A 25,174-nucleotide genomic window follows, 5' to 3' on the forward strand; every position below is an offset into this window, starting at 1 on the left:
AAAAAAGGAACTTATTATACAACTGTGTAGAGATAGACATTTCTGGTAAGTTCTGTAATAAGTTTTTAGGTATTTGACTAAGTTTATGCTGAAAAATAATATTCCTGGTTTTAACTATTGATTTTATACAAAATCATATTTTAATCAAAATCAATGTATACAAAAAAAAAAAGAAATCACATATAAATAAGGCATGAACTTAATAAAGGTTTATTTTGTGTGTTTTGCTATTAACAATCATATAACTATACTGTACATCTATTTTATATAAACATTTGTTATACAGTCGGCCCCCTATAACACTGTTGATTACTGTATTCTGTTTTATATAAATTCCATGTTGGATGGGTAACTTAGATTTTACAAATGCGTGTGCCGGGCTGTGAACGGCTCACATATTGGTAAAATCTAAGTGACTAATATATATTTGTAAAATCTAAGTGTATAATAGGTCGACTGTATTTCATCCAAAGAAAGAAACCATTTATGTTTGTTTGTATTACAGTAGGATCTGAATTCTTGAGGTTCCAATTTTACTTTTGAAAAAAGTAAAAGTTAGTTCATACTTGTGAGAATGAAAAAAGAAAAGAATGTGACTGTTCTCTTTTCTGTTATTGTTTTCACAGGTATTCACAGATAGTGTAATATTTGGTTTGTGAAATATTAGATTCATCCTGTTTACTGGTTTGAAGGTTGGCATTCCCCTCTTTTAACAATAGATTGTTATAATTTCTTAGCGTTTGTTGATGAGAAGAGTGACATTCAATCTTTTTTTTTTTTTTTTTGTGTGATGTTTTCTTAACGACTGCAATGGAAAAATTGGTTAAATTTTTCCATTGCAGTCGTTTTTCTTCAGACTTTTCTTTAATTTGGGAAAAATTTAACCAATTTTTCCCAAATTAAAGAAAAGTCAGGTCCTCGATCTCACAATTACAAATCTATGAAAAAGAGGAGGATGAACCCAATATACATTTTTGATATTTTGTACAAATTTTAAACGAAGATTTATTCAGATTTTGAATAAATATTTGTTATGTTATATTCGTCATATATTTAAGTAATATACAATTCAAAATATCCTAAAATGTAAAATGGTAATAAACATTTCTGTTTTATCATATTTTAGTTTATTTGAGCATATAAAAAAAATTCACACTAGAATTTATTTTCTGGGTGTGTGTTTGTTTGTTGATATGTTTTGAAACATTGTTTTCTGGGTGTGTTTGTTTGTTGATATATTTTGAAACATCAACAAACAAATGTTTGTTGATCAACAAACGTTTGTTGATATGTTTCAAAATATTATTAAATATTATAAATATTAAAAACGAACTTAATAAGTTTGTTTTTAATATTTATTAAAAACAAACTTATTAAGTTATCAAACATTGAATTAGAACAAAACGACTTCTATTTTTCCAAGATTATTAATTAAAAATTAAAATAAGAAAAACATTAAACTTAGAAGAATCTATTATTATTAAATGTAAAATAGGCTTTATTTGTTGTAATCATGTATTTTCTTATCAATTGTTTAATGCTATCAAAATTAGCATTCTCAAAAACATAAGTTAAAACAAAACTATAAAACTTAGCAATAACCAAATTTTGATTATAGCAATCTTTCAGTAAATAGGCATTTTTTAAAACTCATTTCATGCTATTATTCAGCTTGTAATCTTGATAAGTTCTACTTATCAAATCTGAATCAGTTGTTTTAAAATTTGCTTTTATTGTTGTTTGTTCACAATACAATAGTCTAAATCAGTGTTTCTCAAATTTTTTTGTCTGGTGGCACACTGAAATTATTAAACAAAATTCACAACACCCCTATTATTATTATTTTTTTTCTTTTTCTTTGTTTTTTTTTTTTTCGCTTTTTTACGGTTAGTAAAGATATGAAGGATGAGAAGTCTTTGAAAAAAAGAAAAGTTTTTTAAAGTAAGTAAGTTTATTTCCAAACAACACAAAAACATTCAAAACAAAAGTTATTATTATAAAGGTATCTAGTGATAAAATGTGAACTTAATGTGAAGTATGCGCCTGATAGTGTTTGTATATTTCCTTGATATTAGGTCGTGTTTTTGAGAGACATATCCTCATCTAATTTTCAAGTATTTCTCTCTTCTTTGTTTTAATATTTGAGTGTAGAGAATCCCACTTCACAGAGATACGATGTAGAAAACTGCAATAAAATATTAAGTGCTTTGAATCCTATATTGGGATATTCCTTCATAATTGTTATCCAAAATGAATTCAGACTCATTTCTGAATGCTTCAATCTTAACGTACGATCGTTACGTATATCAATTAATTCTTCTGCTTCTGCAAGACTGAACTTATTTCTGATGTTGTCTCTATAAAAGGATTTTGAATCCAGTCGTACAAATCAACTTATATGTCAGGTAAATAATGGTTAATTTTTTCTTCTAACGACATTAAATGACTGTAAATAAGTTTTTGCAAATTTGTATTGTTACATTTTCCTTTGGCAACTTGAATAAACATTTCTACATTATTTGCGTTTACTTTTATCTTCCACATTTTTATTTTATATTTAAAAGCTTTAATTTTATCTACAGATATTAAAATATTTTCATTTCTACCTTGCATGCTTGAGTTTAACTTGTTCAGGTGATCAAATATATCTGTTAAATAAGATAGTTTGGAACACCAAGAATCATTTTGTAATAATACACAAAATTCTGGTTTGTTTTCGTGTTGAAAAAATATTAATATTTCTTCAAGCTCAAAAACACGATTTAATATGTGACCTTTCGAAAGCCATCTCATTTCGGTATGAAGAAGCAGGTTATTATGATGAGATTGAATCTCTTCACATAGTTTTGCAAATATATGCGATTTTAATGATCTAGCTTTGATATAATTAACCATTTTTATGATTTTTCTAACACTCTTTTGAGTTCAGAGCCTATTGTCTTTGCTACCAATGATTCACGATGAATGAAGCAGTTACAATGTTTTCGTTTTGCTTTTTAGCGTATGAAACAAATCCTTTTATAGTTCCAATCATTGAAGGGGTGCCATCTGTGCATACACCCACACAAGATTTCCAAGATAGACCATTTGTATTAAAATATGTGTTCGTGATATCAAAAACATTTTTTCCTGCTGTAGTTTTTTCAAATTCCTTGCAGCATAAAAATTCTTTCCAAAATTTTATCATGTTCAATAAATCGAGTGAAGGCAAGTAATTGTGCTTTACCACGGATATCAGTTGACTCATCCAACTGCAAACTAAATAATTTTGATCCGATTATTTTATTTATAACTGATTTTTCAATATCACTAATACGTCTACTCATAGTGTCATTTGACGAAGGAATCATTTTTATTTCTTCTGCTTCAGCACCAAAAATTGTTCTCACAATTTCTGTATAGGCCGGGCGAATCAAAGTTTCACCAATAGTATGAGGTTTCATTTCTTTCGCGAGTATTTCTGCGACTAAATAACTGGCTTCTTGAACATGGTCAGCAATTGTATATTTTTTTTTACAAAACTTTTACTTTGTTTTTCTTGTAATTTTATCAGATCTTTGAAATATTCAAGAAGTTTTTAGACAAGTGATCATATTTTGTGGAGAAGTGTTGCAATAATTTACTGGGAACCATAGCTTCATTTGATAAAATTAAACCACACACAATACATTTTGGTCTGGGAATTAATTTATCACCACACCAGGTAAATCCCCATTTTTAGGTAACTGTCTTGATATAAGCGAGTTTTTACATTCTTTTTTAATGCAACATTTTTATGAGAACTTACTGTTTCTGTTTCTTTTGTTTCAATAGTGCTTGTTTGTTGCTCAACGTTAAAAATAGTCAAATCTTCACTAATAGAGCTCTCAATTTTTGATGATTTACTAGTGCTAATTGATTCCTTAGCTTTGCTACCAGTAACCACTTCTTGATCATTAGAATCTTCACGTTTTCTTTTTTTAATGAAAAAATTATTCGTGATATTTAACGACATAATTAACTTCAATATTTTATTATAAAATTTAATTACAATTTAATAATTTATTTTTTCTTGCTGTAAAGAAGAAAAAATATTTGTATATGATGCTTTTTCGTTATTGTCTGAACATATAACAATAATAAAAACAACTACTTACTGCATTCAACGCATTTATATTGCACTTCTACTCGTTGCAGGAACAGAAGAACAGACAACTAGTAACTAGTTCGTTTTGTTTCTAGTATTTACGTGTCGCCAATTACCGAGTCACTGAGACAAGTGGCGACGTAACAAGATTAGTAGAAAAACCAATATTCATTTTTTTATAATTGTTTTAATTATTTATTTAATTTAATACTTTAATTCAATTATTTTAAGTAATTTTAATTTAATTATTTAAAAATTTCGGGGCACCCTTGTGGCATACTTGAGGCACCCTAAGGTGCCGCAACACCCGCTTTGAGAACCACTGGTCTAAATTGTTGGCATTTCTCTCTTCAATTATATACTGTTATTATTTCATTAAATGTAGTAGGCAAACAGTATTGGGTGAATTACATATTAATTAATAAATCTTTGAGTTATATATTTCTTAATTATTTTTGTTTCTCTTAATATCAGAGTGAATAAAATCGGAATTTCTACCAGTTGCAGTCATATTTATTTATTTATCCTGCTTAATGTAATCAGCTGATTGTTATCAGTGTAGGTGAGTCTAAAAGTGGTTACAACAAGTTGATACTACTGTAGATCAGGACCATCATTCTAATGTTATTTAATTATTAAACTTCATGGCTACAAATTTTTTTTACCTTTTTATCCAGAACTATAGAAAAAAATTTATTTTATTTTTTCAAAATTGTTTGTTGATCAACAAACGTTTGTTGATATGTTTCAAAATATTATTAAATATTATAAATATTAAAAATGAACTTAATAAGTTTGTTTTTAATATTTATTAAAAACAAACTTATTAAGTTATCAAACATTGAATTAGAACAAAACGACTTCTATTTTTCCAAGANTTTTCATATTTGTTTTATTGATGATAAACAATAGCATTTTTCCAATAACATAGTGACCAAATATGTAATAATTATTTGATGTACATTATTATATTTAACATTAATTATACAAAGTGCTTTGACAGTCAGATGGTCCAGGTGGTAAAGGATTCGGCTATTGCTTTCAATGATCCAGGTTTGAATCCTGGTGACCCAAACTTTTTGAAGGGTCAATACAAATATATTGAGGTCCATTTCTTGCCACCTGTCTACCTGTCATGGACGTGGCCAAACCCATGATTGATAATGCCTCATAAATAAAAGGAAGTCTTAGTTCCCATTAAGTGGAATGAGTAAAACAAAGTGCCTGTGCAATATTAGATATTTTATACTAGATTTCCATACAGTTTTTTCATAAAATGCTTCTCTAAAACTTTTGAATAATAATGGTGTAAGCATGTCTCCATTAATTTCTTAGGTAAGTAGTAAATAAGAATTGTGATAATTTTAAACAAGTATTAAAATCACCTGTTTGTTAATTTTCTATAAATGTCATCATCTATTGGCTCCGTAAAAACAATGATTTTTAGCTTTAAAAACTTTGTTTCATTGCAAATTTCTTCAGGAATGTTGAGAAATGAAATGTTACAATTAACATTATTTGAAATTTGATTAAATTTGTTAATTTACATGTTTATTGATTTGTAACACCCATTTCAAATTTATTTGATTTCTTAATTATGTAACTAATTCTTTCCTAGATGATTTCTTTCTGATTACTCTATGCCAGTGTTTTCCAATTTTTTTGATTAGTGACACACTTTGAATTTAATAAGATTCCTGCAACACACCATAATTTTTAAAATAAAAGTGTTTAAAATTTAAAATAAATTATAGGTAATTTAAAAAATACTGATAATATGGAAGTTAAACTTACCAAGACAAAAACTCATAATTTTACAAATATACTATAAAAATGAAGAGACTGAATCAATGTGTAAAGAGTTAGTATTGATCTTTAAGCTGCAATATTTATAGATGTTCCAAAGATTTGGTATGCTTGGCATATGCACAGACACGTGCAACTTTTGTGAGGGGATATGCTGACGGACAAATTTTGCACCAATTGGCATTTTATTGAATACTTTCTTTGGTCAGCTGGGAGTAAAAAGATGAAAGAGAAATGAAATTTTAACAAAGAGCTTATTCAAAATTCAAAAATATTTGATATTTCTGTGACACATCTGAGGAACTTTGGCAACATAGGTTGGAAAACTCTGCTCTACTAACTGCCAGTTTATTGCCATAATTGGTGCAGAATTGAATGACCTAAACTCATAAGAATTTTTTAAAATGAATAATGAGGGTTAGAATATACAGAATAATTACAGTAGAACGTTGATTATCCGAAAGTCAATCATCCGAAAGAATTCCAGTCAGCAAATTTAAATTTTCGCCAGTGCTGTGGTGCTGCAATCTTCGGCTGTGTCTCGGGCTACTCAAATATTTTACGTTTTTGATACTAAATTAACTTCTGAAGTATAATTTTTTATTGTTTTTATATTTTTCAATATATTTATTTTGTTTGTACAAAATAAAAAATAATTTTTAACGATACAATAGTCTTCATTAGGCTTAACATTGACGAAAATTCAACGCAAAGCGACACACAACGGAGAAAAATGTCAAGATGGGATAGATTAATATATTTTTTTCGTACATAATTGGTTATCCGAAACATCGATCTTCCGAACAACCCCAGTCACCAATTGATTCGGATAATCGACGCTCTACTGTATTTGCTTATAGCCATATTATAGCTTGAATATTTAGGCAATTGTTCAATTATTATATTAACTCATCAGGCTTTGAGTTGTGTATTATATATATAGGGTGTCCCAAAAAAATGTATTCACACTTTAAATAATTATAAAGTTGATGTTTATGGGTGTGTTTACTTCTGAGCTAGCAGTACTACTTCTGAACACAGGAAGTGACATTGTTAACATGTGTGTTTATGCTTACTTGTCCAGTTCAAATATAAATGCAAATGCTAACAAGAAATATGGCAGTTTCCAGCATCAATAATATTGTCGAAGCTGCTATTTTAAATGTTACATTACAGTTAGAATTACTTGGTTCTGAATCGGACAAGGATAATCTTATTATGGATATAATCGTGAAAAAAATGAAAAAAAAAAAAAGATCCATAAGAAAGATGGAAACCTTTGTTGAAGAGACAGTACCTTTTTTACCCCAATTAATTTTAAACATTTTAGACTTACAAGAGAATGTTTTGAAGATCTTAAAAAAAAATAAGTCCAATTTTAGACACAAAGTGAATTACTGACCCTGGAAGATGACCTGTGTCTCCTCAAAAGCAGCTTTTATGCTGCTTATGGACATTGACAAATCAAGAATCATTTATGTTGGTTTATAACATATGAAATCAGATATAGAATATATCAATATCATATTATATATAATGATTGATTTACCCAGTGAACAGATGCGACGGTGCTCCATGATGCTGTGCAGCGCACAACTGACCAATGCTTTGTGTTAAATATGCAGACTAAGGCCGCTTTATCATGTTGCTCGTAGCAATGTGATCAAGCGGCCTTAGCTGAACTCTCAGTAAAAACACTGATGATAAAAAATAAGATGGGCTTTATGCAGGTAGGTTTAGTTTACTGATTTTAAGACCTAACTGTCTTAAAAATGGGTTGATTGAACCCCATAAACAAAATATTATTTTGTAGTGCTCCACGTTGCAAAGTGTGATGAGTGTCTGTTCACATTATAGAGAAATCAGTTTGGAAGATATTGATATACAGTACTGTAATTTCTAAATGAATAGCATTTAAATTGAAATGTGCTATGGTCAAAATCATCTATTTCTATTATTAAAAAAACAAGTAAAACGGCAAAACTGTATTTGGGCCAAGACTATGCCTTGGAGACTCACTATTAAGCGGAATCACTTTGACGCTCAAGATGGGTCTCGTTCTCATTCTCCAATCTTTTTTGTTATTGCTGCTTTTGGGTGCGATCATTCAAACTTCATCGACCACGATTATGAGGTTGTCCACCATGCATTTTTGATGAAATTAACCTATCTAATTTCGAAATTTCTCTCCGTTGCATGTCAGCATGGATTGAATTTTTGTCGATGCGTAACAAAAATTTCTCGTTTTTGAAAAAAATAATCAAAGCTATTGTATCGTCTGAAATTATTCTTTTAATTTTATTTCTGATAAAATAACCTTTTTGGATAATTCTGATTTGGCCAGTTTAATGTAAAAATTTTTTGTTGGCTTTACAGATATTTTAATTTTTAGAGACTTTTTTCATAATAAATTATTTTGTCTCCACTCTAGAAATTGGTTATATTTATGTTTATATCCTCTATAAGTCATGCTAGCATACTTGTGAGATATCACCAGCTACTGTAACATCCAGCTAAAACTAATCAAAATATTTTTTCTTGTATACAGAGAAAACATGACTGATAGCCAGTGACTCCTCACAAGTATGCTAATATGACTTTTAGAAGATACAACATAAATATACTACAGTTCCTCATAGAAGAGTGGTTATATTTAATAAAAAACTTGAACACCAATACCAGTTAAATATTAGCAAGATTTACTAATATGAATGTTTTTTCTGTTAAAATGGACATTCTGTTCTTCATTTTGTTTCATAACGTGCTTAGAATTTTGTTTTAAATGGATGAAGTGTTTATACTAGTAAATTTTGTTATGAATATCATAACAAGGTTAATATTGAACTGATATTTGTATTTGAGTGAGGTTTTTAAATTTTTTTTGTGATTTTATAGTTTAATAATAAAAACTTAAAAGTTTTTAATATAAAATATTTAACAATAATAACACTTGTAATGTACAGTCGACCCCCCTATAAGATCATTGATTATTCCGTTTTATATGAATTCCATGTTGTACGAGTCACTTAAATTTTACAAATACGTGAGCCATTCACAGCCCGGTACACGTATTTGTAAAATCTAAGTGACTCGTACAACATGGAATTCATATAAAACGGAATAATCAATGATCTTATAGGGGGGTTGACTGTATAGCTCCAAACCTTCTTTGTAGAGCCTTCTAAACAATTATCCAGTAGCTTATTACCTTAATAATGACTAATGTTTTTGATCCTTCAGCTGGATCTTTTTCAGATTAAAAATGTTAGTTATCAAGGTAATAAGCTACTGAATAATTGTTTAAAAGACTCTAAAAGAAATTTGGAGCTATACTTTTACTCTCACTTATTAATACTGGAGTGGAACACTTGTAATGTCATATAGACTTCAAATTAAAAATTGTCTAATTAAAAATTTAAATAATTGTTTTTCTTATTTTATGAAATTTATTTGATTATTTAATTAGGCAGTAGGATGCTTAGCTATTACAGAGATTGGTCATGGTACAAATACTAGAGGAATACAAACAACAGCAACTTTTGATAAAGAAACACAGGTAATGAAAGTAAGTTTATGAATTTTAAATGTGTTTTCTGTTAGAATGATCACATATTATTTCTTTTCTTTTATAGGAATTTGTGTTAAATACACCAAATAAAGAATCTGTTAAAACATGGGCGGGGAATCTCGGTTCACTAGCAACTCATGCTGTTGTGTTCGCCCAGTTATATACCCCTGATGGCAGCTGCCATGGCCTTCACTCATTTCTGGTGCCTGTTCGTGATCCAAAAACATTGAAACCATTTCCAAATTTAATTCTGGGTGACATGGGTCCCAAACTCGGCCTTAATGGATTGGATAATGGGTAATTAATTAACAGCTAAAGATAATGATTTTGAAAAAAATATTAATTTCTTGGTACAGTAGAACCTCGAAAACTCGGCTCTCGATAACCCGGCACTCCGGATAACTCGGCCACACCCTGGCAGGGCAAAAAAATCCTTAGTTAATTAATTTTCATTATAGACAGCTTTATAAAGTATTTTTCTGAGGTCTGTCTTATCAGGTAAATTACTGTACACTGTGTATTCATTAGTTTTCATTTTCATGTAGTAAAGGCTCTATGCCTTCATAAAGGATGTACTTTCCTTTGTTTAAGGGTATTTGGGCAGTTTATTCTCTGTTGTATTCTCAAGCAAACAATACATACAAGTACAGTACAATATTTTCTGAGGAAACACGCATACTTATCCTTTTTTAACCCCATTCCCGATAACCTGGCATTTTCACAAAGTCAGTCACCCTTCGGTCCACATTAGGTTGAGTTTTCGAGACTCTACTGTATTTGTTCTGATATACAAAAATTTTTTATAAATTGCAAATTTACAAACTGTTTTGATATATTGGAATAACCATATTAGTGAAGAAAAATATTCATTTTATATTTAAGTAATTTTGTTAAAAAATTTATTAAAACTTTATAAAAATACATATATAATTTACTATTCCATTATTATCTACATATTAATTAAATTTTATTTTATTTCAGATATTTAATTTTTTGTAATTATCGTATTCCTCATGAATGTCTTCTTAGTCGAACGGGTAATGTTACATCAGATGGAAAATATATAACTAAATATAAAGTGAGTTACAATTTAAAACAAAAACTTAAAATAAAAATCATTTATTCCATATTATTTAATTTTTCTAATATTAGGATCCTAGTAAAAGATTCGGTGCATCTTTAGTTTCATTATCACTTGGACGAATAACTATAATGAAGATGTCTATAGCAAGTTTACAAAAATGCCTTCCAATAGCCATTCGATATTCGGCAGTGAGACGTCAGTTTGGACCAACAGAAAATTCAGAAATACCAATTTTAGAATATCAATTACAGGTTTGTATCAAATTTTATTCTGAATTTTGTCTACTTACAAATGTATTTAAAAACAAAAGCTGTTCTTTGCTCATGTCTAGTTTAACTGCAATCCTCGTCCTTTACCTAGTAAGCATAACAATCTCTCAAAACATTTGACTCCATATATGTTAAAAAATAAGATTACCTTGCTATATATTTGAGAAGTCACTTTATTTTCTTTCTAATTAAATACTTGACTTTCCTGGCTATTATATAACAGAGGAAATATATGGTAATCAGTTAAAAACAATTCCCCAAGATTTTTACATTTTTGGACGCAGCCCTTGAAACATCAAGAAATGCAAAAAAAAAATTAGGGGGTTTCTCTATATATGGATGTTAGTGTAATAGAGGGCATTTTTTATCCACTTCAAAGCTTAATAATTCCTATGCCACTTTTGTTGAAAATGTCTGAAATTTTGCAGGAAGTTTGTGTATTAGGGGAAATGTTTCTATAAATTTTCAGTAAAATCAGACCATTGGTTTGGGAGATATGACCCTCACCCCCTTAGTATCTCTTGAATCAGTCTGAAGACTTAAAAGGCAAGGGTAGCAGTTATTAGGGATGAAATGAATAAAGAATGCTGGGAAAGTCTAGCAGCAATTTTTTAAGAGGCTTTTATCTCATCAGATCAAAACAAGCAGATTCTTAAGTAAATTGTCAAAAAAGATTTTTGGAATCAACATTTTTTTTGTTTCTCAATATTGTAACTGGAACATGTGTTTGTTGAGCTGCAATTTGAAAAAATTGTAATTTATAAAGTCCCACTGTTGTCTGACTGTCCTTTTTTAATCACGAGAATGGAGTTAGGTGAAAGTCGAGACCAGTTATGGAAAGCTTAGGAGCAGGAAACATTGATTAACTATATATAAACTTCCATTTTGCACCAGAAGCCACATTATTTGAATGAAAAAAGTAAGATAGACGACTGGCATGACTTCATTGCTAGCAGAAAAAGCATGATGTACAGGGGTAAGACTACTGATTTGAGGTGGAGAGTATATAATTTAAATAAAAATAAAAATATGATTAAAAATTGCAGCCCAGCATTGTGATGATGTCACAATAAATAATTGCTCATTACTGAGACCCTTTTTACCCTATTTTTTCTTACCTAATTAAAATAGACCAGATGGTTTTGAGGATAAATTACATTGTAAATAGCAACTTTCTATCTTCACTTCTCTCTTTACAATTCATCATGAATATTTCTGTAAAACAGTTCCATGGATTAGATCTATCAAAAGCTAATCAAAATTTCATTTTACATTAATTAAATTCTTAAAATATTTAAACTTTTTTGTTACTTTGATTAGAAAATAATTTCTTTTGAATGAACAGTTATTTAAAGGAGGAGTGACTATTTGTTTATTTGTATACAAAAAATGTTTTAATGAAATTAAATAAGAAGAAATGAATATAAGAGAGAGTTTTGCAGATGATAACATCAGTATTATTTTATTAGTTAAATATTCTGCATATGAACTGTAAATATCTCCTGCATAGCAAGCTTGTAATTATCAGTCTTATTTGGATTTTAGTAAAAAACAATCCATTACATTTGGTACTAAAGCTATAATAAGATTTCTATCTTAATAAAGTTTTTAGTTTAAGTATTTAATATACAAATAATTGAAACATGTAGATACATTATATTCATTCATTTTGATCATAAAATTACTATCAAAATGGTAGCAATAACAGTACAACTTTTGGAAATAGTTGACAGATTTTTCATAAGTATTTTGTTTTTTCTTTTCTATACTTTTGTATCAGGTTAATAAGCAAAAATATGCTTGAATAATTCATCTCTTGTAGCATCACATTTTTCTCTGGGGCCAAAGAATAATTTAAAAAAAATTAATTACAGTCTACTAGTTGTAGGTAATATCTTTCAGATTTCACTATAATTCTTTCCTTTCCTATTCCAGATAGCACTACATGGAAAAGTTGTCATCAGCAATTTATTGATTATATGAGAAATGCTATTACAAATATTTTATATTCTTTTAATTCTAATTTGATTAATTAACATACTGCACCAATGCAGTACAAGTTGTATGGTTGGCTACTCTTATGCCTTAATGGATGAACGTGCCTTTAAAAGGATTGCTTGGCATGGTGAATGACATAAAATTACAAAAATTTTTCATTTACATAATTATCAAAAAAATTATTTATAAATTAAATATTATATTATAATTTAGAAAAATGATAAAATTAAAATATAGTTTAAACTATGTAATAAATTTAATTATTATTATAAGTTTAGAAGTAAGTAAAATTTAAAGAAGCCACTTTTAATATATATTAATGTAATTTCAGCAATGGCGTCTGATACCATATCTAGCTGCTACGTATGTTCTGTATTATGGGAATATTCAATTTTGTAAAGATTTTTTTTCTTACCAACTGGCCATATGGTTTGGAGAAACATCAAATGAACTGGTAAAACATACATTTACTTTTTAGAAAATTTATTACAGTAGCCTCGTATTATATTGCTCATTTGGATATATCATGCTTTTTTTTTTGATGTTCTAAGTTTAAAAGTGCTTTATTAATAATTTAAAAAAATATTGGTTGTCAATGAATTTTACTGGCAAGGAAATATTACTTTATTCACAATTGTTGACTTTGAAACTATGATTGTATGAAGTGCAACCCTCAAAAAAAGCAAGTTACTGTAGCAATAAAAGAGTGGGTGTTTAAACATTTACTGTTTGTGAATTGATTAAAGATGAAGGTAAATTTCAATTTCATCAATGTTTTGCATAAAAAATTTTTTAAGGATAGGAGAGGAAAACAGCTAGAATAGCAAAAAAATGACAACTTAGATAAGGAATTGCTTTTATGCCTTAAAGAACAATGTGTAATTGGAACCCAATTACAGGACTAATTATTAAAGAGAAGGCTAAAAATGTTACAGAAAAAATTGAAACTAGTATTGAAGCAAGTAATAATTGGTTTTAGCAGTGACAAAAGAGACATGGAATAGGACAAAATTATATTAATGGAGAAAAATGATCTGTCGATCACAATAGACTTGTTTCTTGACAAATTGAAAATTTGATTGGCTGATCTAGGTTTTGATGATGATCAAATTTATAATATTAACAAATATGCTCATTACTGGAAACAACTTCTTAATTTTGCATTTTTAATAAGATGCAAAATTTTAAGAAGAATAAGACAAATACTGGAACAGACAGCAGAAAGAACAGGTGTATGTTGCTTCTTGCAGAAAATAAAACAGAAAGCCATAAATTAAAATTGTTTATTGTGGGAAAAAGTCGTAATCCCAAGGTTTAAAAAAAATAAATTGAAAGAGGTTGCCAGTAATAATAATATATGGTGGGTCATCCAAGCATTTTTTGAACTAATTCATGTTCAAAAGATGATTTTTTTTTATATTTCTATCTGTCAGTGCACCTGCATTTACAAAACAAAAGTTTAACAAAACAAATGCTGTGCTTTTGATTGATCAATGCCAAATTTCCCCAAAAAGAAGGAACTTTTATCACTGAATAAAAGAAAATAACAAGCCTGAATGAGTCTTTTTATTAGATAATGACACTTGAATCAGGTAATTATTGAAACTTTTAAGAACAACTAATGAGAACTGAAAATTGTATCTAGTCTCTGTAGATTAATCAGTGCAATTAGCAAAGTTTCAAGTCACCTTAAAAGATGTATTATTCTCAGAAAAAGCATGGGCAGAAATAATACTTTTATCACTTAAAAATTTCAACCTACAATTAGAAATAGTTGATGCTGAATTAGGTATACAAGATGATGATTCAGTATAGCTAGTGAAACCAGCAAAATCACTAGGCATGAATCTTATGAAAAATTGAGATTAAAGAATGGGTTCTTACTGATGCTGATTAACAACAGTTGAAACTATTTCTGATGATAACATTTTAGAAGTATGATATGAAGAATACATCGATGATAACGAGGATATATACCTTCACCAACTATTGTCAGCATGAAAGCAGTTGTTGAAATGTTGGTAAAAGCCTATGCTGCAATTCAAATGAAATTATTGCATTTTGTGCTTTAATTTTGAATGGATGGCAGGTATTGAGAAAAAGAAATAGCAAAAAACTTTGGATTTTTTTTTAATCCGAAATAACTCTTAGTTTTTCAGATTGTATAATCATGCAATCAATTTTCTAATGTTAAAATTTTGAAAATACTGTAATAGAAAATTTTCTTTTGAAACAGTATAAAAAGAAGGAAAACATTTTATAAAAATCAAATGTTTTTGATTATGTTTTTTGTTTGTTTTTGTTTTCCTACATGAGCAATATAACAAGGGGCTGTTGTATTTGCAACATGTTTAAGTAATTCAATCATCTAATTCTTATCTTTTAATAAATTTAGAATTACATATTCTAATCTGGATTGATCTGCATTTAAAAATAATTTTAATTATGTAAATTATTGTAATCTAATATTTTTAAATTATTAATTAAATATCATTATATGCAAGTCAATTATATTCTAATTTGATTAAATTATAGTTGAAAAACTAACCTTTGAAAAAATTTCAGTAGTATTTATAACAGTTATAACTTCTGAATTTATATATAATTTGATCATATATTCCACTAAAACTACTTCATTATTTACAAATATTATTCAAATGAGATCTTCATTTAACACACAAGTTTCTTTGTATGTTTAATAAAGAGAATCTTACATGATCAAAAGATTTTTTTACAAACTATCAAGAATCGTTTGATAGTTTAGAAAGAAATGGTAAAAGCCATAATAGTTTATTCATTAATAATTTTTTAAAAATCAGTTTCCATTAAATCTTCTATTTTTAACTCAAGTTCTATCCACAAATATATTTTTATCTCCATTAACAATTGATGTTTTGTAGTAATTTATGAAATATAAATATTAAGATTTAAGTTAGCTGTAGTTAGTGTTAAGTTTCAAACAAAATCGTATATATTTTAAAATTTTCTGAGGTCTGCAGTCAGGCCTAGGTGAATTATTTGTGACACCTCCTTTAAAGGAAAGTTTGCTGATGGAAAGTGGCCAAAACATGCTTAAATCAATAAATATGTTTGCTTACTATGTTTAGGAAATACATTAATTTCTCAGTTATGCATGAGAGAACACCTGATTTAATTAACATATGTTAACTCTCTATGTCAGTGTTTCTCAACCTGTAATGAATCATTGCCCCCTTCAATAAAACTGTTATGCAGTATTGCCCCTTCAATGTAGTATCGCCCCCTTCACTTCAAAATTCTGATGCCGAGAGCCAAGGCTAACGCCAAATTTGTACTGCATCGAATAGGCTAGTGACTAGTATAATGTTGTTTGTTTAATTATTGTATGATATAACAAACAAAATATCTAATTATTATTACTATAATATTTTACTGTATTGCCCAGAAAAATTGTTTTTTGCCCCCCAAAATATAAATTGTTACTAATCATCCCCTCAACATGGGAAAAATGCCCACATGGGAGCGATATCGCCCCTGTTGAGAAACACTGCTCTATGTCATTACAATGGCCAGAGGTCTGGAAGTGAATCATTGAGTCTTTCTGTCCAACAATAGATCAAAGTCCCCCATATCTTGATGTTATTTGCACTTCTATTTCAAGGAACTTCTATCCACTGGATAGAAGTTCCTTGTAAAAGAAGTTCCAATACAGATTTGGGGTGAGGTTTGTTTGTTCTTCTCAACTGGCAATTCACTTCTTGATACTTACAAATGGTATGTGTTAACAACTTAACATTTTGTTGATATTTCGATCTGTTCCTGGTAGAGTTCCTTCTCATGTTTTGGTTTGATTAATAAATTTTAAAGCCAAAACAAATTATATAGCAGGCAAATATTTCAGAATCTGCAGTTTTCTGATTTAGAGGCTTATATTTGTTTTAAAAAAAACTCTTGTAGAAAAGTTGGGAATGGTAATATTGTGTTGTCACAACTGTTTTCTAGATAGATTAAGATATTGCACTTTAATTAACTTTCATCAAGAAGTTTACCATTATTTGACTTCCTCATGTTATGGCATTATGCATTTGGTTTCCATGTCAGACAGGTTTTTGGTTCATAATAGTATTTTACATAACAAGTCAATTTCATTCTCAAATTTATTTTCTGTTTTGTAGAGGTTCCATTTAGTTACAGTTAAATCTGTTGAAAATTAAATGAAAAATATAAAAGCATATTCAAGCTAATTATAATCAAAATGTAATATTAATTACAATATTTATCAAATCTGTATAGGCTGAAAGAGGTGCAGAATTACATGCATTATGTTGTGCTGGAAAACCATTGTGCACTTGGTTGGCACAGAGTGCAATTCAAGAATGCAGAGAGGCCTGCGGTGGTCATGGTTATTTGCAAGGTGGGAAATTTCTTACCTTTATTTTTTTAGATTTGTTTTATATAGAAATTTACATTTATTAAATAATTTGGTAATTAATTTTAATAAAATGAAATTACAGCATCTGGATTTGGAACATTGCGGAATGACAATGATGCTCAGTGTACGTACGAAGGAGACAATAATGTTCTTCTTCAACAGACAAGTAATTATTTAATTGGATTGTTAAAAAGGAAATTAACAGGTAGCAATTATTTTTCATTATGATTTGTCTTTTGATGAAAACTTAAGTTTACAATAGTAATTCAGAAATATAGTATTAAAATGCAATAGTTTCTATTAATTAAAGATTACATATTTTTTTTCTTTTTAATAATGAATGTTTAAACCAAATCACCAAACATCACAACAGCTTTGAATGATAATATATGATAATCATAATTGGCTTTTTAAAAAGAATTCCATTTTTCTATCAGATAATTGTAATAAAAGAACTGAGTACATGTTAGAACAACATTTATATGAGTTCATATGTAATAATGTAAAATACTCAGTATTTGTTTATAGGAATGCAATTTTCATTTTTGAAATTGGGAAAACAAAAATTTTACAGTAAGATGATAACAGATTTTTTCATTTTTCCTAAAGTAGTAATCAGTGTGCAGATAAAATGGCCAATAATAGATCCAGAATGAAAAAGTGTTTCTTGTTCATTGACTTTTTTTAATTGCTGAAAAATTTAATTAAATTCTGGGAGACTGTGGGCAATGATGGTTTTTTCCCCCTCTACTTCTTACTATGTGGATTAATTTTTTTGAGTTTCTTATGTTCATACTGTACATTCAAATTGTTAATTAAATACAGTAGACCCCCCCCTATAACGCTTAGATACGTTCCACGCTAATCGCATTTTACGTTGTAGGAACGATTAAATACATGAGCCAATCGCAGCCCGATAGGTGGGAACTTTACGGACTAAGGCTGTTCAAAAGGTTTTCTTCTATAAAATTAACCGATTCTAGACTAATTCGACTCAACATTTCCAAAATATGTATAATTTTTTGGGAATAATCTGTATAAACTATGCTATAAACAAAAAATTATAGGATTACTTATTGAGTGTGTACCATTCGACTACGCCGTTGCTTAATTAAAGCTGGTTTTCATCGCGGAACAGCACATTAAACGGCGGCTGCGATTTCTAATAACGAATTTTTCGCATAAAAATAACTTGACCTTTGGAGACATCATTAATATAAATAATTTTTATGGACGTTGAATAAGAAGTGTTTCTTTCACAAGAAATGTATAAAATTAGTGCTGTATTAGACTTACGGTACCTAATTTACATACTGTACAGACGATAATAAACTCAACTTACTAGCCTAAAATCTCCGTAGCGTGTTGCCAGGCGGCAGAAAGCATATATATAATTATAATAAAGTTACAATAAATTAAGTTAATATATAATTATATATACAGTACCTAATTTATATATAATTAATATATAATTATATGTACAGTACCTAATTTATATATAATTTATATATAATACTAAACAGACGATAGCAAACTCAATTTAGCCGCTCCGTAGCGTGGCGCAGGGTCGGAGGTAAGTAGTTCGGCTGCTCATCCACTATTGGTCCAGACTCTATTAATCTTGTCGCGAAACGACGTTATAGGAGGTACTTTATACGAAAGTTTCTACAATTTTTTCGCTACATTATAGGAATTGTCGTTATAGGAACGTACGTTATAGGGGGGTCGACTGTATAACAATTTTGGGAATGTGACTTTTCCACATGTTTAACTAATCACTTTGTCCAACCATACTTTTTATTTTCTGTCTTCTTGAAAATATAAGATTAATGTTTGTCATTCTATCATCAGACTGTTGTAGTTTAATGAATATTTAACTTGCAGAATTTTAAAACAATTATTACTGGTACACACACATGGAGACAACATACAGAATTGTTTTAATAAGCAACTACCAACAAAGCTATCACTAAGATCATGAATAAATATCATTTTGACAGAGAGAATGACTAGGTGCTTGTAACATTCACATAGTCCATAATGTGTTCTGTAGGGATATGGCAGAACTGGGAACAGATACATTAATGTTAATTTTCCTTTTCCAATCTCTGTGTAAAGTGGGCAGCTTTTATTTATCAAGTTTTATAAAATCAAATGAGAAATGCTTGTTGGAGAAGTGGGACTTGTAAAAAAGTAACAGTTTGATGAATTTGAAGAAAAATATCTTTCAGATTATTGTGGTTTGTTTGTGTGTACCTACATAAATACATGTTATTATACATACATTATTATAAGTTGACCCCCCCATAACATTGTTGATAATTCCGTTTTACATCAATTCCATGTTATACAAGTCACTTAGATTTTACAAATACGAGCCGTTCACAGCCTGGCACATGTATTTGTAAAATCTAAGTGACTCATACAACACGGAATTCATGTAAAACGGAATTATCAACAGTGTTATGGGGGGGTCGACTTGTATAATATATATAATAATATAACATATAATAACCAAATACAATTTGTAATGCCAAATGATCTACTGGACTATGTATGTCAGGCTACATGAAGGCTAATTTAATAATTAGATATAAACCAATTTGGTTAGAGGTGGATGGTTAGTCTGATATCAATAAATTTTAATAATCAGAAATAATTTAAACTTGGAATATTCTTAAAGAAAATTTCAGAATATTCCAAGTTTAAATTATTTCTGATTATTAGATCAGCCTGAAAAGATCAGCCCAGAGCAGAATTTGAACCTACAATTCCTGCATACCGTGTTTCCCCGAAAATAAGACATCCGCAGAAAATAAGACCTAGCACAGATTTTGCTGAATAGCGAAATATAAGACCTCCCCCTGAAAGTAAGACCTAACGAAGCTTTTTTAGTCGTAACGGTCATCGACAGATGGTTGAAAGTGGCCGTTGGCTTTTTGAAAGTACAGCCACTGATTGGTCAGCAGACAATTATGCCACACGGCAATGATTTGCATAAGACTATGGCTTGGGAATCACGCCACATGACATTTGCATAGTGCTACGGTTCAGTAAGTACTAATTGGTCATCGAGTCCGGTGTTGACACTATAAAAACGCGACAGTTCAACACACCTGATATATGTCACTCTCGTCTAAGTTCGACTTGAGAATTTTTTTGTTCAATAATAAATGTGAATTCTTCTTCATGGAAAAAAATAAGACATTCCCTGAAAATAAGACCCAGCCCATTTTTCAGAGCAAAAATTAATATAAGACACTGTCTTATTTTCGGGGAAACACGGTATTATGCAGATACATTGCCAGTTATGTTACCTTCTGTTTGATCTTCACTTTCAGATCTGTTAGTTAATTTAGATAACCATATAGATCACTCCTAGAGTTAGGTCTGCCTAACTCTAGCTAAATTGGTTTATATCTAATTATTAAATTAGCCTTAAAGTAGTCAGATGAATAATCCAGCAGGTCATTTGGCATTATCTATGAATCATTTCAAACTGTATTAAATCAGATTTATACTTTCAAAATGTTAGAACAATATTCTTTGAATAAAATTTTTGTTAGTTTGAGGCCTAAAGCTATTATTCCTAATAAACAAAATACTTGTTTAAGATATGTGATACTAATGGTGTCATTCTGATCAATTTGTGCACTGATCATGGCAGACTAAAAATGTACTGAACTGTGTGAATTACTAAACCACAAAATAATTGATTAGAGTTTTAATTTAATTTATTATTGTTAAAGTTTGTTTTAGAGAGATTTTATGTCCATTTGTTGTGTACAAAAAGTAATAAGTCTGAACTTACATGCTTTAAATCAAGTATCCAAGTCTTTTGGATTAACATTTGTCTTCAATTTGACTTTTCTATGTATGACAAGAATTAATTAAAAATTATTAAATAATTTATTATATAAGAAACGAACCTCTTCTTAAACACCAGAGGAAAATATAATTCCAAAAAAACCAAACGTTCCCTTCACAAACGGCTTCGGGAGCATAAATATGATATTGACAATAAAAAACACACCACCGCCCTATCAACGTTTGCCATGGAACCGGGAATCACGGCTGACTTACAAAGTGCCCATATGATCAGGATCTCTCATCGTACGGATCAACTGAGAGCCATGGAGACTCTTGAAATATATAAAGCAGGATTACGCGGCACGTGCATTAATTCCAGGGATGCAGTCGGGATATCGGGCGCGTGGAAGTTTTGTTATGAGGGAAACCACCCCCATAACTGATTTGTTGAATTTCCTATTTTCGGTTGTGTTCGCCGTTTCACAAACGAGTGGTTGCACGTGCGCAACGTTCCATGTTTATTCTTAAGTTTTTTTTTTGAAATTTTGAATTGCTTTAAGCTCGTTTTAATGTTCTGTTCCATACGCATTCGAATTCCTCATAAACATAGCTTGATGAAGACCCGGATGGGGTCGAAAATGTTCGCTGATGTATAAACAAGTATCACTGGAGTTATGAAGGTTTTTTGGAATTATAATTTATTATAATTAAATTCTAGCTTAAATGCAGTAAAATAATCTTATGACATTAAATTAGAAGAATTTTATTAAATAAATATTCAAGATATCAATTTTTGAAATAATTCATTATTAAAAAATAACAAGGAAATTATTAAATTTGGTGTTTCAGAAAGAGGCTATGTTATCACTCCTCAAAGTGTTACTTTTTTGAATAATATGGATGATATACTAAGTAAGACATTATCTGTTACTTCAGTAGAAGATATTAGAGATATGAAAAGTAAGTTATAGAAATTTAGTTTTTTACTATTTAAATGATTAAAATATATTTTATTGAATTCTGTTTTTTTTTTCTTTATAGTAATATTATCTGCCTATCAGTGGCTAGTTTGTTATCTATTAAAAGGCAGCCATGAAAAATTAGAAAATGAAATAAGAAAAGGGGAAAATACTTTTACTGCTCGGAATAACTCACAAGTGTACTTTTGCCAGCCATTGTCATTAGCATTTTTTGAGGTAATTTGATAAATCTATACTGGTTATCATCAGAATTAAATATTTTACTGTTTTTTCTTTTCATTTTTGACTTTACTATCCTGAAGGCAGTTAAGTTTTTTTTTTTAGTCATGGGTACATTTGTCTTCATATACCCATGACTATGGGCTTGCCTAATGGACTCATGAGTCATGGGCTCTCTTCTACATGGATTCATGTAGAGGAGAGCCCATTATAATATATTTTATTCAACCAACTCACTGATGAAAATTTGAGTTATTTGGATTCAAATTTCCACTAGTGCAAATGTTTGAAGCAAGGTTAGTAGGCTAATGCAGTGCCCTCTAATAGTGGGCTAACGCTACTTGTTTCTGATGGTATTTATCCTGTAAATAATAAACTGTAACAAAATATTTTGTAAAGAAGTTTGAGAACAATTTTCATAAGTTATCTTTATAGTTTAAAGATGTAAATATCTAAATTTTACCTTTTAGAAGGACCAAGATATCACAAAACTTACCGTATTTACTTGCATATAATACAATTCCGCTTATAGGACGAGGTGTGACTTTAGAGATCAAAATAAAGAAAATTAGATTTATTAATACAATTCTAATTTTATTTCATTTAACCACAAATAAAGTGTCAAAAGCATGTATTAAAGAAAAAAACTATATTTGCCATAATATGTGATGAATAACATTATAATGCATATTATGACTAGAAAAAGTTTATTTTTAATGATTCAGAATAATTCATTAAAAATAACCATTTAACTTATATGAAATAAGTACATTTATAATCATTGCTAAGTGACCTGTATTTCATTAATGATTTTATAAATAATAAGCATTTTCTGCGGATGAATGAGATGCAATGCAGTTTTTAATTGATGGACATAGGATTAAACCAATAAACAAAGAGGGATGTGTCTTAATTTGTTTACAGTAGATGACAACTTATGATAAATAGACTAATAGACTGTAGACCTATAATGGCAGCATGAACTATATATGGTTTATAGAAATTATTGCAAAAACGCAAAGAATCCTTTGCTCATGTGTATAGGATGACCTAGGTTTTTGAAACAGTGAAAAATGAATGAAAGTGCATAGACTCAGAACAGCTGAATTCATCATTTCATTCCAGAATACAAATGCACATCAATGAATGGAGATACCCCCTTTTCTCCAATAAAAAGAAGTTTAAACTTGAGAAATCCACTGAAAAAGTCAAGGCCTCTGTCTTCTGGGATGCTTTGTCAATTTGTGGAACCAAGAAAAACAGTCCAAGAATGAAATGAATTTATGGTATCTTTTTAAAATAGTTCTCAAAGTTTTTCTTTCAAAAAATACTTTGTTACAACTAAAAAGTTGTAGCATAAATTCTATCAGGCATAGATGCATATGGGTAATTTCTAATGAACAACATATTAGTAGAGTGAAAAAAGGAAATTCAAATGATTCTATCATTAATTAAGAGGAAGAAATAATTAGTATTTCAAATTAACAATAAGCAGTTTTTACTGTGTTTTAAATTAGATATTATTATCAGAATTAGAATATTCTGAAAAATGCAAGTTAAACTACACTTATAATACAAAATTTGTACTACCTTTGTATTAAGTGTTCCATTTTTATTATAACTAAAATATGCAAATGTTTGAAATTTACACTAATTATTCTTTGCTTCTCTACATAATTGCCTATAACATTGAGACATTTTTCTCAGTATTTAATTAGGATTTGGAAATGTTATGTACATGTACACAAGTGTTCACTGGGACAAATAAGTCAATTGTCCTTACTGGATCAAGCCTTAGTGACCATGTGTGAAAGGATTTGGAAGTTGGAACTTTATTATTAATTTTCTTAGGAGTGTTGGAAAATTTTATTCTCTGTTCACTCAGTAGTATGGTAAATTACTTGATATAAGCTCAGTCTGATTCAAACAATAATTATGGTAGTGGGAGTATATTCCTTTGTCTCATTGGAAAAGTTGTAGTAGATGCCTGTGCTTGAGTGTAGAAAGTTGTGCCCTGCCTACAGAAGTATTATCATACAACATAGATCTTTCATACCTTGATTTGTTCTGAAACATTGATCTTCCTTCACTGTTGAGAATATGTGAAAGTCACTTGATATTAGATATGGACTGTATGGTGAAGATGTTTCTATCTGAGTTTCACAGTTTATGCAGCATCTTGGCAGTGTGAGGAGTGGAATTGTCATCAACAGGAGCATTCCATCAATGAGAAGTCTGAGATGCTTTCAATAGTGTGAGAATACGGACGAGGGTCCAGGCCCTCTAATCGTCAGATCAGTTAGACCTGCTCACCTTGTCACGGGATGGCTTGATTTTGAACAGAACCCGAGTGGTAAGATTCTGTGTCGGGTTGCGCATAAAGAACGAACACCAGACAAGAAGGTCATTAAATACAACATTAACAATTTAATTATTACTAACAATACTACAATATCTTGAATACAAAGGAATAATACCATATAATAACATGGAATACCTCGTATGGAATACCTAGTATGGGGATAGTTCCTATCTCTACTGTATATTAGTCAAAATAAGCCGAGAGAGAGAGGTTTACATTAAATTTACCTCGTTGTTCATGTTGAGATCCTGTACCTGGTAAATTCTCTTCCTGCAGAATGGAGTTGGGAGGACAGGCTGAATCAAGGAGGAGGAGCACTTTGGTAGAGCAATCACTTCGAACGAACTCCCCGAGAGTCCGCTAATCAGCCCTTTTATCCCCAATTATTTCATAATATTTTCTTAGAAATTGGTTATGACATTTGAGCAGGTGGTGTGCAAAATTCTACGATACAAGGCGTGGAGGAAGGAAGTAAAACATCCTCAGTTCTTGGAGAAGCGCTACGTGACAGAGCAGATTCACCGGATGTAAAATTTTATGA

General features: G+C 29.5%; 1 protein-coding gene across 1 annotated transcript in view; it reads left to right on the forward strand.

Moving 5' to 3' along the window:
- Window positions 1-25,174, forward strand: part of LOC111631993 (peroxisomal acyl-coenzyme A oxidase 3-like) — a 42,539-nt gene that overhangs the window by 8,442 nt on the left and 8,923 nt on the right. The window contains exons 3-11 of the mRNA XM_023376340.1: window positions 9,399-9,488; window positions 9,565-9,797; window positions 10,482-10,578; window positions 10,653-10,835; window positions 13,183-13,305; window positions 17,124-17,244; window positions 17,345-17,467; window positions 21,922-22,032; window positions 22,114-22,268. Coding sequence (XP_023232108.1) covers window positions 9,399-9,488; window positions 9,565-9,797; window positions 10,482-10,578; window positions 10,653-10,835; window positions 13,183-13,305; window positions 17,124-17,244; window positions 17,345-17,467; window positions 21,922-22,032; window positions 22,114-22,268 — 1,236 coding nt within the window. The remainder of the gene's footprint in view (window positions 1-9,398; window positions 9,489-9,564; window positions 9,798-10,481; window positions 10,579-10,652; window positions 10,836-13,182; window positions 13,306-17,123; window positions 17,245-17,344; window positions 17,468-21,921; window positions 22,033-22,113; window positions 22,269-25,174) is intronic.

This window comes from Centruroides sculpturatus, unplaced genomic scaffold, assembly GCF_000671375.1.
Source record: "Centruroides sculpturatus isolate CEXI.00-Female unplaced genomic scaffold, Cexi_2.0 scaffold636, whole genome shotgun sequence".
NCBI classification, from domain to species: domain Eukaryota; kingdom Metazoa; phylum Arthropoda; class Arachnida; order Scorpiones; family Buthidae; genus Centruroides; species Centruroides sculpturatus.